This window comes from Alosa alosa, chromosome 9 (assembly GCF_017589495.1).
Source record: "Alosa alosa isolate M-15738 ecotype Scorff River chromosome 9, AALO_Geno_1.1, whole genome shotgun sequence".
NCBI lineage: Eukaryota > Metazoa > Chordata > Actinopteri > Clupeiformes > Clupeidae > Alosa > Alosa alosa.
The window spans coordinates 16,271,431-16,286,458 of NC_063197.1; the positions used below are offsets into that span (position 1 = coordinate 16,271,431).

At 44.5% G+C, this 15,028-nt stretch overlaps 1 protein-coding gene across 4 annotated transcripts in view; it reads left to right on the forward strand.

Moving 5' to 3' along the window:
- The window catches only part of cpamd8 (C3 and PZP like alpha-2-macroglobulin domain containing 8), a 46,767-nt gene that overhangs the window by 192 nt on the left and 31,547 nt on the right, over positions 1–15,028 (forward strand). The window contains exons 2-18 of one of the 4 annotated variants that reach the window (XM_048252497.1): positions 5–79; positions 4,644–4,795; positions 6,767–6,789; positions 7,596–7,761; positions 8,250–8,302; positions 8,499–8,516; positions 9,140–9,194; positions 9,385–9,498; positions 9,733–9,817; positions 10,170–10,278; positions 10,564–10,791; positions 11,343–11,513; positions 12,264–12,392; positions 12,681–12,873; positions 13,257–13,432; positions 14,108–14,257; positions 14,598–14,756. In XM_048252497.1, the coding sequence (XP_048108454.1) occupies positions 42–79; positions 4,644–4,795; positions 6,767–6,789; positions 7,596–7,761; positions 8,250–8,302; positions 8,499–8,516; positions 9,140–9,194; positions 9,385–9,498; positions 9,733–9,817; positions 10,170–10,278; positions 10,564–10,791; positions 11,343–11,513; positions 12,264–12,392; positions 12,681–12,873; positions 13,257–13,432; positions 14,108–14,257; positions 14,598–14,756 (2,019 nt within the window). In that variant the 5' untranslated portion in view covers positions 5–41. Of the gene's footprint in view, positions 1–4; positions 80–1,816; positions 2,391–4,640; positions 4,796–6,766; positions 6,790–7,595; positions 7,762–8,249; positions 8,303–8,498; positions 8,517–9,139; positions 9,195–9,222; positions 9,306–9,384; positions 9,499–9,732; positions 9,818–10,169; positions 10,279–10,563; positions 10,792–11,342; positions 11,514–12,263; positions 12,393–12,680; positions 12,874–13,256; positions 13,433–14,107; positions 14,258–14,597; positions 14,757–15,028 lie in introns of those variants that run through there. The other 3 variants (XM_048252495.1, XM_048252496.1, XM_048252498.1) reach the window with 3 other exon arrangements.

Genomic DNA, 15,028 nt, shown 5'->3' on the forward strand with positions numbered 1-15,028 from the left:
ACAGTGCTTGTGTGTGGCTATATCCACTTCCATAAACATGAATGAGAGTGATGATGCTGGCAAGGCCAGAGATGACAGAGTGAGTGACTGAGGAGGAATGTGACTGGCTGGCAAAGAGCAGATTGACTTCTGCATGATGGTGTACTGATACTGGAAAGGAGAGGTGCAAACGTACACCAAATACCAGGTGCTGGCAACTTAGTAAAACTTAGTGAAAGAAGAGAAGTGCCACACACTCCGAGTTTAAGGCTAAATTCTTTATTGAAGCGATGCCTGGCCTTCAGATCGCATAGATCTACACTATGTGATCTGAAGATGCGATCTGAAGAAGGCCAGACATCGCTTCAATAAAGAATATAGCCTTAAACTTGGAGTGTGCGGCACTTATCTCCTTTCACTAAGGTATACTGGTACTGAACATACTGAACACACCAAGAGTTAACCCATGATAAATAATTGATTACAAAGAAACTTTCAGGGATCTCAGTAAATGTAGTTCTGGATACTCAACTAAATCAGGCAGGAATTTAACCAAAATCCTGTTCAAGTAGGTTTCAACATGATATGGTATACAGTACCAGCAGTAGACCATTACTGATGGTCAAAATTATATATATATATATATATATAAAAAAGGTTTTGAAGGAGTGACCATATGCGTAAGCACTTATTGGCTGCTTTTCTTTCACTGGTGTTAATTGAAAATCCTTCCAGGTGACAACCTCATGTTATGATACCAATAATGTGCAAAACTGTCATCACAATATCTTGTCATAGTTTGTTGCATTTAGTATTGTTGTATAATGTAGAAGACAGACGAAGAAAGAAAACTATGAGTGTTGGTGTGTCCAAAGTTTTGACTGGTAAAAATCGAGATCGGCAGATTTCATTTGAGTTTGGAACAGATCAAAATGCCCCTTAAACTTTGCCTACTTGGAAAAAGAATGAACACAGATGTAAACATGCACCAACAAGTGAAAAAAGTTTTAAATGTACATAGATTATATGAAGACTCAAAGAATAATGTTTTTAAATAAAAAATGTACAAGGCCAACACCTTTAATGCCATGTTGTGACCACACCGTCACATTTTGTTTCTGATTGTCACTGGTTAAGTCACTGCATAATTGCATTACAACATTACAACGTTTTCTGGGCTCCTCTTGGATTAGCCTCATTCAGCTGGACCACAAAACGACAGAGCCCTGTAAATAAATGTCACACATGTAAAGCTCGTTAAAACTTATTGTTACCAGGGGCTTTGCTCTGCTGACATCAACAATTCATCGGCTGAGCTTGCAGAAAGGGGGTGGGGTGGGGGGTTTCAACAGCTGTTGAAACGCTGTGGTCTGTAGAAAAACCTGCAGAGAATAGGACACGCGTGCGCAACAGCAGAGGGCGTCAAAAGCACGCATTACTGTGAAAGTCTGCGTTCTAAATGTGGACGAGCGAAGGACCAGAATTGATCTGCCTATTTTTCGTCCTTTTCAATATTAGACGACTATAAGAAATTCACCATAGTCTAACAGAAAAGTGATTTTAGTTGATACTATCTTTAAAATATTGTATTTCATGGACCTATCACTGGACAAATCAAATGACCATTTACAGTCCAGATTAATGTTTTAGTGTTTATTCTGAATATGTCGTTCTCACATTGGTACACACAATTTGACCCACTCATGTTATTGACGCTTTTCAGTCTAGTCTAAGTGGCCTACAATAAAGTTAGGGGCTTGGGGGTTTACCCCTATTGTAGTCCTGCTGGAGTGTGCTTTGACCCGCACAGCCGATTGGGACAAAAGCTTTGAAACTTCAAAGAGGCAACAAGGCTGCGTTTTATACTCGGAATGGAATGGACGGACTGTAGTGTCGGGTCGCCTGCGCTGGGTTGCACCGGACATAAATCAATAAGTATTTGGAGATATCGTACTACTCTTCGGGGGGCGGGGGCGGACGCTAATAATTTGTGATGCTGAAATATGAGCGCGGAACCAAGGCAGATGAATAAGCAACGAATGGAGCACTGTCTGTTGAGTGAAGTTGGGCTCTAAAAGAAAAAAAATTGCACGCAACGGGATTTCTCAATGTGGGATAAAATTTGATCCCTGTGCACTAAATCCAGGCAAAACCGAGGCGCCTTCTGTCTTGCACATTTCAATGGATACTTCTGATTGAGAGGTGCAGAATCAAACTTCAGGAATATTTCATCTGAAAAGCTCTGAACCTTAAACTAATTTCGATTCACCGGAGAAAACGAGTTGGAGGTCCATGGCCTCGGATGACAAAAGACCAAAAATGAAATGTTGGAACAATTTAAAAGATTCGTGGGCTCTCACCTGGATTATTTTCCTCGTTGGTGCCAGAAGTGGTAGTGCACAAGACAGACAGTAAGTTAGCCTAGGCTACTGTTAGTATTGTTATTGCCTATTTATGTCCTGTGTGGCCTGTCTTTTGTTTTCGTTATTATTTCGTTATTGTTTTTGTTTATTTTTATGCGCACATATTAAAACCATTATGTGTTTTTTAAACAAATTCATGGAAAGCATGTTTAAACAAATAAATGTCAGGTGATTTGTTGAACATCACTGACAGTAAGAACTTCTGAGCAACAGCGTGCAGGCGCGTGGGTACAAGAACTGATAGAGCTGCGCTGATCATGAATGTAGTCTGCGGTCCCGTAGAATGGGACGGTTTTATTCGCTTACCAATGCCTTCCGGCTTTTCCTCCAACCAGTTACTGTTCCATCTACCTCATTCAAAATTAACACGTGTGTTTCGTTTGTTGCATTTTTACAGTGTTTCTCTGACTTTGGTGTTTATCGATTATGTAGTGATTTGCTCTTTTTCCCCTCTCAAACTCACAGTCAGTTTATGGCCTTAATGTGTCCTTTGTGTGTCAAGAGGTCAGACTTCACATACATACAACGCACAAAGGTCAAGAGTTGATTATGAGTTTGAGGGAAGTGAAAGAGATGTAAACCTTAAAGTTACAGTACAGTCCCTAAGGGTTGCTTTCAGATAATCTGTGGATTTAAACAGTTCAAGATGCTTGCTTGCAGTGCGCTTCTCATTGTGTGGCTACCCCAAATGTTATGGGGCTCCCGGTTAACTAGATTCCTTTTCATAGTCTAGTAAAATAGAAAATACCCCATTGTGAGAGCTTGACTTTGATGCTATCGCTTGGGTCCTTGTCAACAGCATGCCAGAGTCTAATCTTGAGCTGGCTGCAGAGTTTTCTTGTGTTAATTGTGAGCGGGTTACGCACAGCCTTTGCCAAGTGATTTTGCACAAGAATGCACCATAGAGAGTGATTATGTCCTTCCCCTGTTCTGCCCCCCTTCTCCTTGGCTTTCTAAACCTTACCTCGTTGACCTGTGGAGGTTTTAAGGCACACTGGCATTTCAGCACAGTTAAACCCATGCTCTGGCTGTGATTTATGGATGGTGGAAGTCCAGAGATGTGAAGGCGAGAGTGAAGAGTGGCCGAGGTGTCAAGAGCACAGCGTTGGTCCTCACCTCCTGTTAAGGCCCACGAATGAAGGGGTTAAGGACAGAGGTGCCTCAGATCAAATGCTGGCAGAGTCAATTTCCTTGCATTATCTTGCGGCTCTCTAAGCCGCACTTTTGAAGGGATTTTCTCATGACTCTGAGACCTCTGGCTCCCGGCACGGTAATGCCAACCACCTGACCCGACTCGCAGACAATCAGGCCTTGGTGGGGAGAGAGAGCGAGTGAGCGAGGCGCCCGTTTCGCCGGCGTCTGTGCTGTTTTCACTAATATAACGCCCAAGCCCCTCAAACCATGAGAGAGGTCACATAGTTTCATTGGGCCGTAGAAAAAAAAGAGGGCAGAAATCATATTTATGTGTCCCACTTCTCTGGAAGTGCGGGTGACAGTTATTGGCCAACCGAAGACTGTAAACTTTGTGTTTTCACATGCAGCACATCACCCATAGGGTCCTATGCCCTGCAGAGGCAGTGCTATAATTAGAAGGGTTCTGCATGTTTTTGTGCTGTTAAAGGTGACCTTTGAACTTTGACCTCTCTAAACAGCAGCCTGCTCCTGACTTAATTTCGGTGCTGTTGTGTGGAAATGTCCGTCTTGCCTGTTCCTGAAAGCAGTCGCTGTGAAAAGTCACATCCGCAGCGTGGGACCACCCAGAGAGGCTCAGTGCCCAGACTACAGTGTGACAGTGTGCTGCGTGACCGGCTTTTCATCCAACTGCGATTATAAAACCATTTTCTTTAAGCGTTGTATCCTCCAAATATTACTGTCAAGTCACCTTCTAGATATCTGAGTTACAGTGTCGGAGTCACTGGAGGATACCCAACATGTGGTGCAGGCAGACAAGAGCTGCTTATCAAATGCTGCCAAATTCTGCTCCTTCATTTTTAGCCATCACTTCCACTATTGAACCTGCTTCATGGTTCAGGCAGCCCTAAGGTTGACGGGATTGGTTTTTGAAGACTTGTTGGTTTCAAATCGAACGGTCCTCCTTCCATAGTTATGATGGTCTAGCCCCGTCTCTCTCTCCCTCTCTCTCTCTGTCTGTCTCTCCCTCCCTCTGTCTCTATCTCTATCTTACATGTTATTGATATATAATGCTGCGATAATGAGATGGTGTGTGTTTGTGTCCAGCAGGGGTTACTTGGTGGCTGCCCCGTCTGTGTTCCGCGCTGGGGTCGAGGAGGCTGTGAGCGTCACGCTCTTCAACGCAGTGGATGAGACTCGGGTCCAGGTGCAGCTCGCAGTCAAAGGAGAGACAGTTGCCCACAGCCATGGCACTATACTAGGTGTGTGTTTGTGTGTGAGAGAGAGTGTGTGTGTGTGTCTGTGTGAGAGTGTGTGTGAGCAGCTCTCTGCTATTCAGCAGTGTATTTGAATACAAAAATTCACATTAGAGTGAGAAATTGTTAACCTCAATGTGTCACAGTTCATGTGGGTTACAGTTGTGAATTAACTCTGTGTGTGTGTGTGTGTGTGTGTGTGTGTGTGTGTGTGTGTGTGTGTGTGTGTGTGTGTGTGTGTGTGTGGCACCTGTATGTGTTGGGGAGTATTTAGGTATTATTGCAGTACTCTGCTACTCTGTGCTATTCTGTAAGTGAAAAACAAAAAAGGGGAGAAACTGTTTATCACAGTGTGTATCAGTATGTTTTCTGGAAATTTCTGTGTGTGTGTGTGCACGGGTGTGTCGGGGTGTGTGTATGTGTTTTAGGCGAGTGTTCAGTTGGAACACTGCCATGCTCTCTCCTTCACATCCATTTTTCATTCAGCAGATCACACACACTGCCTGGCAGGGTGACCACTTAATGCACATGTGCACACATCCGTGCACAAACACACACACACACACACACACACACACACACACACACACACACACACACACACACACACACACACACACACACACACACACACAGACACAGACACACTGTTTAAGGGCAATCTGGGGCCTGTGCATAACGTATGTGTTCTGTATGACAATACTGCTTACATCTGGGCAGCCGTGGCTGGTTAGCACTCTGGACTTGTAACCGGAGGGGTGCCGGTTCGAGCCCTGACCAGTGGGCCGCGGCTGAAGTGCCCTTGAGCAAGGCACCTAACCCCTCACTGCTCCCCGAGCGCCGCCGTTGTAGCAGGCAGCTCACTGCGCCGGGATTAGTGTGTGCTTCACCTCACTGTGTGTTCACTGTGTGCTGTTTGTGTTTCACTAATTCACCGATTGGGTTAAATGCAGAGACCAAATTTCCCTCACGGGAAAAAAAGATATACTTAATATACTTATACTATACTTAATATCTGTGGAGCCCCACCAGAGAGTGTCAGCTTGATGAACACACACATACACACACACACACACACACATGCTCGCAGGCAGGTATAACACACACACACACACGCATACAAACACTCACACACACATACAGGCATAAGGCATACACACACACACACACACACACACACACACACACACACACATACACACACACACATGCACATACTCACATACACACACACACACACACACACACACACACACACACACACACACACACACACATACACACACACACCACATACACACTACTTCTTCTTGATGAACTGAAAGGCGCTACTGATCCTGGAGAAACAGGCCTCCACATGTTTGGGAAGGTGAAGTGTGTTTGCGGAAAGTTTGTTCTCAGGAAAGGCTCCTCATGTTGATTGAAAAACAAAAACTGGTGACGTCAACATCTGCATTGGTCATCTGTGCCTTGTCCGCCTATCTCAGCACTGCCCTGTCGAGACTATATCTGGTGTGCTTCTTGTATGATGAAACATCACTGATGCCATTCTTGGCTTGAAACAAAGTGTTTTTTTATTGTTATAATGATGGTAAAGTGTGTGTATTGGGTGACCTCATGGGCGTTTTAGTGGTTGTTTGTGCATGAAGGGTTGGATGCGTGTTTTGTATTTGTGTATATTAGTCTTGATGTTTATGCTAGAGAGAGAGAGAGAGGAGGGGGGATAAGAGAGGAAGGGAGGAAAGGACAGAGAGAGGGAGATAGAGAAAAGGAAAGAGAGAGAAGAGAGAGAGAGAGAGAGGGAGTGTGAAAGGTCAGATAGTTTTATGATGCTGATGTCATTTGAAGACCAGCCTTTGAGTCATGTGAATGTCCAGTTCTGTTTTGGCATTTGGAGGAGATCCTAATGAGTTGTCAGTAGTCACATGCACCAAACTATGATAACCTCTGTTGACTTTATGCTTTTTCTCTCCTCAGATAAAGGAACCATCAAACTCAAGGTGAGAGGCACCAAGCAAGCATATCATGTGTTTCCTCTAGCCTCCTGAGAAATCTTAAAGGCTATATAACTGCTCGAAGTTTGACCGCACAGTAGGGATATCCCTGTCGGCCTGTAGGCGTAGCACAAATCAGAAATGTGACGACAAGAACAGCACACACAAAAACAACAACAACAAGAGCAGCGTCTCCGAGAGACATACCAAAGGGGAGATTATTTATGGGCACAGGGGAACATCTGCCCCCGCCACATTCATGCGCGAGGAGGTAACAGCCTGGTCGTAATTGGCAGCAGCTGTCCGCTCGCCTCTGTGGTTGTAGCGGATCAGTCCAGCATGGGCAAGTCAAAGCAGAACACTCTCTCATCCTTTACCAGAGAGAGAGAGAGAGAAAGAGAGACGAACCTCAGCCCCATCACACGAGATGTCCCTGCTTAATCATCCCTTTAGACATCTCATGTCAAGTTCTCTCTCCCCGTCTGTTCTCAGCTGTGGGACATTGCATAGATCTGTTTTAAAAACCTCCCAATACTAGCCCTGTGTAATGGCTGTTAAATGGTGTCTTGTGTAGTTTGCAGCCACCGCAAAAAGTTTTCTGCTGTAATTCAGCACACAGAATACGACAGCTGAGATTGTGCTGTGGCTGCTTCAGTCCATATACAGCACATTTTGAATTCAGAACAAATACAGCAATGACATTTGTGATAAATATGTTTACATTATGAGTGTATATATGCACAATAGTGGTGATGTCTCTAATGTGGGACTAACTGTCTTGCTCTGTTTGCCCTCCATCTACCATTACTCAGGTTCCCACTGGACTGCGAGGTCAGGCCCAGCTCAAGGTTTGGGGAAACCGCCACGTGACAGAGGGGGGATACATCTTCCACAACTCCACCACCGTGACCGTGGACAGCAAGGGGACTGCTGTCTTCATCCAGACCGACAAGCCCGTCTACAAGCCACTGCAAAGAGGTATCTGGTGATGAACATCTCAGCTGGAATATCAGACACTTAAAAAGAAACTTTGATCCATGACTTGGGACTTGGGTAGTAATTGTTGTGATGTTGTGATGTGATGAGGTCCTAACACTCTGAACTGTATTTGGAGTGGGTATCAGTCACACACTTCACTTCACACTTTCTTTGATTGGTGAATAGGACATACTTATTCACCTACCTACACCAATGCTGATGGAATGGATTCACATGTAGTAGAAAACAGTTCAGATGTGAACATTAATTCTTGACACATATTCATCCATCCAGAAAGAGTTAGATATAAATTTGTCGACATTCATTACAAACTCAACTGATGCACCCCTTGCAAGCATGAACATGAAGATAGAGATACAGTATGTCAACAACAGGAAGTTCATTGTATGTAGCGATCATTGATTGATGACTTTGATTCTTTTCTTTAGAATCATGTAAACATTTGGTCATCTTGTTTGTCTTTCCAGTGCTAATCAATGTTTATTCAATGGCACCAGATCTGAAACCAGCAAATGACAAGGTAATATGATCTGAAGGGGTATATTACTGTATTTTAACCCGCATATGTCTCTTGTACACTCACTATCCCTTTACAAATGAGTAGGAGACTTAATGCTACATAAACATGCCATGGAAATCCCTTTGTTTAATACATGACATCCTTCTTTATTCTTTATTCCCATCCCTCCCTCCCTCTCTCTTTCTCTCTCTCTCAGATTGAGGCGTATGTTGTGGTGAGTGGGCCTTAAGTGGGGGGTGGTGCACCCGTCCTGGTTTATTCTCCCCGCAGGTGGAGATTACAAGGCTCTGCACCTCTGATAACAGGCTGCCAACCAGCCGCTTCATACAGCAGATGTGTGTGTGTGTGTGTGTGTGTGTGTGTGTGTGTGTGTGTGTGTGTGTGTGTGTGTGTGTGTGTGTGTGTGTGTGTGTGTCTGTGTCTGTGTGTGTCTGTGTGTGTATGAGGTCACTAAGGAAATTATATAAACAACTTAACTCTGGTGATGGTCTACATATCCTGTATCTGTGTATTCCAATGCTGTATTCCCTGGTTAACTACCTACAGGGAGATTGCATGCTTGACTTCTAAAATCTACTTATGGAGCAGCACCTTAAACATATCACTTTACAGAACTCATTAAGCAGCAGTCTCAACTGACCCAGCACTGCTGCTCAACTTTTATAATAGCATAATTTCTCAAACAGGCTTTCATTAGTTTTGAGCTACATTGCAGTAGTCTTGTAGACTACAATTTGTTAGGATGCCAACATCTGAATATAATATTCTGCCCCGCTGAGGCTCTGTTATGGGTGGTCCTGTAAATATGTGTGTGTAACTGGATGTGAATTCTTTCAGGATCCGCGAGGATCCCGGATGATCCAGTGGAACGGCCTCCAGCCCCGATGCTGCGGTATTCCTTTTTCCACTCTCTTTAGAAGTTGGGATTTTTTTTTCCATCAGATTTCAAGGCAGTGCAAATGCAGGGGATTAACATACTTCACCCACTGGGATTCCAGGCATTGTACGAAGTCCAGCATTTATACATAGGTGTTTGATTTCTGATTTATTTTTTTCCTGATTTTGTTTTTTGTCGGTCTCAGGCATTGTGAATATGAGTTTCCCCCTGTCCGACCAGCCGGTGTTTGGAGAGTGGCTCATCTTTGTGGAGCAGCAGGGTCACACCTACAACAAGTCCTTTGAGGTGCAGAAGTATGGTGAGCACCTGATGACTCAAAAGCCACCCCTTAGCTTGCACACTGGGCTGATGGAGAGAGGCAGAGAATTAATCACAGCTCTGCTCCTGTTTTATCATCTGACTGTTTACTACAGCTTAAACGTTTATTTATTATGTTTTGCCTTCAAAACTCTGTGTAGTCTTGATGTAGATGTAGCTTGGCAGTGTATATAACCATCTCTGTCTCTCTCACGCTCTCTCTCTCTCCCCACAGTCACCCCCAAGTTCGAGTTGGTGCTGGAGCCGCCACGTTACATCCGTGACCTCAACATCTGTGAGCAGGTGACCGTCAGGGCCAGGTGAGCCCAAACACACTACTACCATATTAGTACAGCTACTCTTAACATGATGCCAACATTTTGATGGCCTCATTGCAACCTGCAGTTAGTATGAACCTCTCAAGTTGCTCTCTGATCTGTGAATATAATACACAAATAAAAAAACTGATTGTGGTTCATTCACTGAAGATGTTCACTGTGCGTTATTGGTAAACATGGCTGTGTTTAGTCTTGATTGGTATTATCAGCATTATGGTTTTCTGACACAGTGATGCAGTTGTAAACACAGGGTCACAGGTGCATCTACTAGTACTACAAGCATGTTATTATGAGCATCAATGCTGTATCTTCATTTCTGTTCCCACCACAACAGGTACACATTTGGGAAGCCGGTGACTGGGAAAATGATTGTGAACATGACTGTGAATGGAGTGGGTTACTATCGCCATGATGTGGGCCACCCAATGGTCAAGACGATGGAGGTGGGTCTAGTTGGGTGGGCTCCTGTATGCTAGTAGAAAATACTGAAGCAAAAAATAGAGATGGCTAGACATCTAAAAAGGCACTTTTTAGAAACCATACCATTTGAAGAGTGAATATATCAAACCAGGCTATGGAGGAATTACAATGGCTATAAATATGCAGTCTATGGAGGCATTACAATACAATACAATATAGACTCCACTAATGAGATCAAAACAACTGTCAGCATCTTCAATTATTCCCCTGTCCATCAGTCTTTTTTAAAATGGTCTTGTCGTCTCCAGATCCGGGGCACAGCAACCTTTCCCCTGTGTGTGAAGGAAATGATGCCACTGGATGTGGCGGATCACTTCCGGGGCACGGTGAGCATGTGGGTTTCGGTCAGTAGTGTGGACGGCAGTCGACAGACCATGCTAGACGACTCGACACCTGTCCACAAACAGCTCATCGACGTCAAGTACTCAAAGGACACACGCAAGCAGTTCAAGCCTGGTCTGCCATACAAGGGCAAGGTGAGAGAGCCTTAATGATATTAGTACTGGTTTCCTTATAAAGCTGAGTAGGAATTGGAGGAGATGGATTTCTTAGCTGGCACTGCTTATTGGTTACCTCACCTGACTCTGTAGCGTCAGAGACAAAATAAGATTAAAAGTTTAGCACTTAGTTTTGAAAATAAATGTTATAATATATATGTATATAAAAATACAACTGATGGAAAGTAAGACTTCAGTAGATAACTGTCAGCAATCTACAGTACTGTTGTCAGTAAAGCATTGAGGTATCCTTTACTCCTTGGTCTGTCATAAGCAAACAAGTCCAATTGTGGTTGAAGCTGGGCTGTGAAGAGCTCAATCAACCTGTTAAAGCGCAGCATCCTGCCAAAGCCTGGTGAATTACACAGTTTAGACACAGAGATAAATACTTTGTGTCAATACTTTTAGGACTCATATTTTTCATCAATGGATGTATGATATGCTTGTGACCTAGTGCATCTGACCTGGTGACCTTGTGACCTGGTGCATTGTATTTATGGATATGTTCATTTTTGTGTGTGTGTATGTAGATTGAAGTAGCGTATCCCGACGGCAGCCCTGCGGATGGCGTGCGTGTGCGCGTCAAGGCGGAGCTCACGCCCAAGGACAATGTGTTCACCAGCGAGCTGATCTCTCAGAACGGCCAGGCCACCTTCGAGATTCCGTCCATCCCCACAGCAGCACAGTATGTCTGGCTGGAGGTCAGTGGCAGATAGCAGACAGACAGACAGACAGACAGACAGAGAGACACAGAGAGAGGGCGATCAATACACACAGCCATGAGAGAGAGAAACAGAGTGGGGTGGAGGACTACACTAGGCGCACCAGGGAAGCTACACCAGGCACATAACTGAAGCGTTCCGTTCGCGACGCGTAAAATCCATTTTAGATGAATGGACTATTTTTTACGAACGTACGCGCCACTATCACGTCTGGTGTAGCTACTCCCATTGATTATAGTGGAAGCTAATTGTTGTAGCAGACGCAACGCGAATGGAACGCTTCAGTTACGCGCCTGGTGTAGCTCATACCTTACAGAGAGTGGAAGTAGTGTTGAAAGAGAGAGTGTGAAGGAGTAGAGTAGAGTGGAGGAGTCACAGGATGCAGAGGATGGGAATTAGAGAGCAGGTGCAAGACAGAGAAACATGGAATAGAGAGTCCATTCAGCATACAGGGTTGATATTTGTGTCCTTTTTCAAATAGATCTTGATCTAATTGACTCAGTGTTATACAGTGCAAAATTGTATAACATTTGTGTCAATAGTGTCAATAGTCAAGTGTATTTGTGGTGCGTTATCTGCATATCGTGATCTAACGTATTACTGCAAATTCTACATGAATGTTAGTGAAAAGACCTCACATTTGCTGCTGTGTTTCTGCATTATTGAGTAAGCATCTGTCCTCATGGCCTGTGTACATGTGTGTGTATGTGTCTCCCTCACCTCTCCCAGACTAAGGTGATGTCCATAGAGGGCCGAGCTGCTGGGGACCAGTACCTGCCCAGCTACCTGTCCATCAGCAGCTGGTACTCCCCCAGCAAGTGCCACATCCAGCTGCAGAGTCCCGGCCAACCCCTGCAGGTGAACTCCAGTGGCCCTTTCAGATGCTTTCACAGGAACACAGGAGAAATAAAAGGAGCTTTAGCTGACTATGACTAGCATGGTGTATGTGTCCATGGCCTGCTGTGTGTTGCCTGGATTCTGTGTCTTTTTTGGCAGTATGTGTTTGTGTGTGTTGTCATATGCCCTTCATCTTCTGTATGCGTACATTACTGCACTCTCTTTCCTTTTTCCTCATATTATGCTTCTATTTGTGTGTGTGTGTGTGTGTGTGTGTGTGTGTGTGTGTGTGTGTGTGTGTGTTCTCAGATCGGACAGGAGGCCAAAGTGCAGCTGAAGTCCACGTGTGGGTGTAATTTCACCTTGCACTATGAGGTGGCCTCGCGGGGAAACATCGTCCAGTCTGGTCTGCAGCACCCCAACCAGAGCAGCCACCGGCAACGCAGGGCCGCTGTCACCTTTGACAAGAACATCCACACCACACAGACCCCCTCTGAGACAGGTGAGCATCCCCCTAATGCTGTATTACAGTACAGACTACAACAAGAGTCTATGGCCGCAAAAGAAGGAAATTTACTTTAAAAGACATTCTTTTATCCGGTGTAATTGTTAACAATGCATCTGTATTGTTTTGTGTTGATCCAGTGTGGCATTGTATGTAAAATATGATCTGTTTAGAAAGTTGATTTTATACCACTCTAATACAGATCTATTGGTGTCATGGTGTGTTTTTTTATTTTTACATAGTTGTCAGGTGAGCAGTCATACATATTTGTGTGTGTGTGTGTGTGTGTGTGTGTGTGTGTGTGTGTGTGTGTGAATATATTTATTGAGTTCCTATTTGTCTGCACAGAGAGGTTTAACAAGTTGTTTTTTCATTGATAGAGGAGGAAGAAGCTCTTCCCCAGACTGAGATTGACAGCTGTGTGACAACGTTGCAGCTTCAGGTCACCGCAGCGATGGCTCCTCTAAGTCGGTTGCTAGTGTACTACGTCAGAGAAAATGGCGAGGGGGTCACGGACAGCCTTCAGCTACCTGTGCAGCCCAGCTTTGAAAATAAGGTCTCTCTCTCCCTCTCTCTCCATCTCTCCATCTCTCTCTCTCTCTCTCTCTCTCTCTCTCTTCCCCTCTCTACCTCTCTCTCTCTCTCACTGTTTCTCCTTCTACCAGTTCTAACCTGTTTCTCATTCTCCCTCTCACTCTCATCCTTGTATTTCAGTATTCCATACACTGATTCACTATAAATATTTTTATATTTTATATATTTTATATATTTTCTAGTTTATATCTCTCTCCTCATCGTCTCGTGTACCTCACGTTGTAATATATTGTAAAACTCTGACAGACCAGTGGATGTCCAATTACTGCCCATTGTTAACATAAGTCTAAGAGAAATGTCAGGGTTACAGTATAACTTAGTTATACCGTGGCTTTATATAACAGCAGGGAGAGCTTCAGAGAAGACTTGCTGTAGCTGCAGGAGGCTTTCTGGGACTCATTGTTTTTGTGGGGCTTCGCATAGCTCCCCACAGCCCTATAGATATTTAACAAGCCTTCTCAACCACAGCAGGACACCTCCATTATATGCAGAATTTTAAATGTGGCTGTAAGACACGGTGGTCATGCTGTGTCATTGTGTGTGCGTGTGTGTGTACGTGTGTGTGTGTGTGTGTGTGTGTGTGTGTGTGTGTGTGTGTGTGTGTGTGTGTGTGTGTGTGTGTGTGGTGCCCCTGTAGGTGTCTGTCACTCTCTCCTCAAATGAGTCCATGCCAGGTGACCCCATCAGCTTGAGGGTCAGAGGTGAACGGGGGTCATGCGTCTGTGTGGCCACCGTGGACAAAAGCATGTACCTCCTCAAGCCAGGCTTTCAGCTCAGCCCTGACAAGGTCAGTCTGGCACCATGCCTATCCTCTGCCTCTGGCCTCTTACGCGCTCTGCTGACCATTTCAATTGTTTTTGCAGAATTTTATTCTATAGACCCTTTCAACAATAAAAAACAAAAACAATGCTTGAACGTTCTATTTGGGCCCCAATCTACTTCCTCTGCATTAAGATAACATATGGAATGTTAAAAAGGAAGTCTTGTGGGGCCAACTATGATGCTGATAATGGAACTCTCTTGAAAGGGTCCATACAGAAACAAAATCCTAATGTATTGTGTTTCTTTGTCTGTTGGTTCTCTCTTTGTGTGTATGTGTGTGTGTGTGTGTGTGTCTGATAATGTAGGTATTTAAAGAGCTGGCAGACTTTGATGTATCAGATGCTTTTGGTGTACCCAAAGATGATGGGCATTTTTGGTGGCCGGGCTTGTCGTCACGGAGACGACGGTCCTCAGTGTTTCCATGGCACTGGGACATCACTAAAGACGCTCGCTTTGCTTTCACCGTAAGTGCACCGATTCAGTGCATGACTTCGTACTCAGAAGAAACCGTTTCAGCCATGTGCACACTGTCACAAACACAGAATGAGCCACTTATGACCACCACAAACACAGACGCAGCCAGACCCACACAGACACGGGACCACCAAGACCTAATCCATAGCCATCCCAGCCAGCTATTTAACACCCATACACACAATCAGCAATGTCACAACCAGTTACAGAAGCAATAATATTGCATTCCCACAGTCGCAGTCAAATTACACCCGGAGACAAA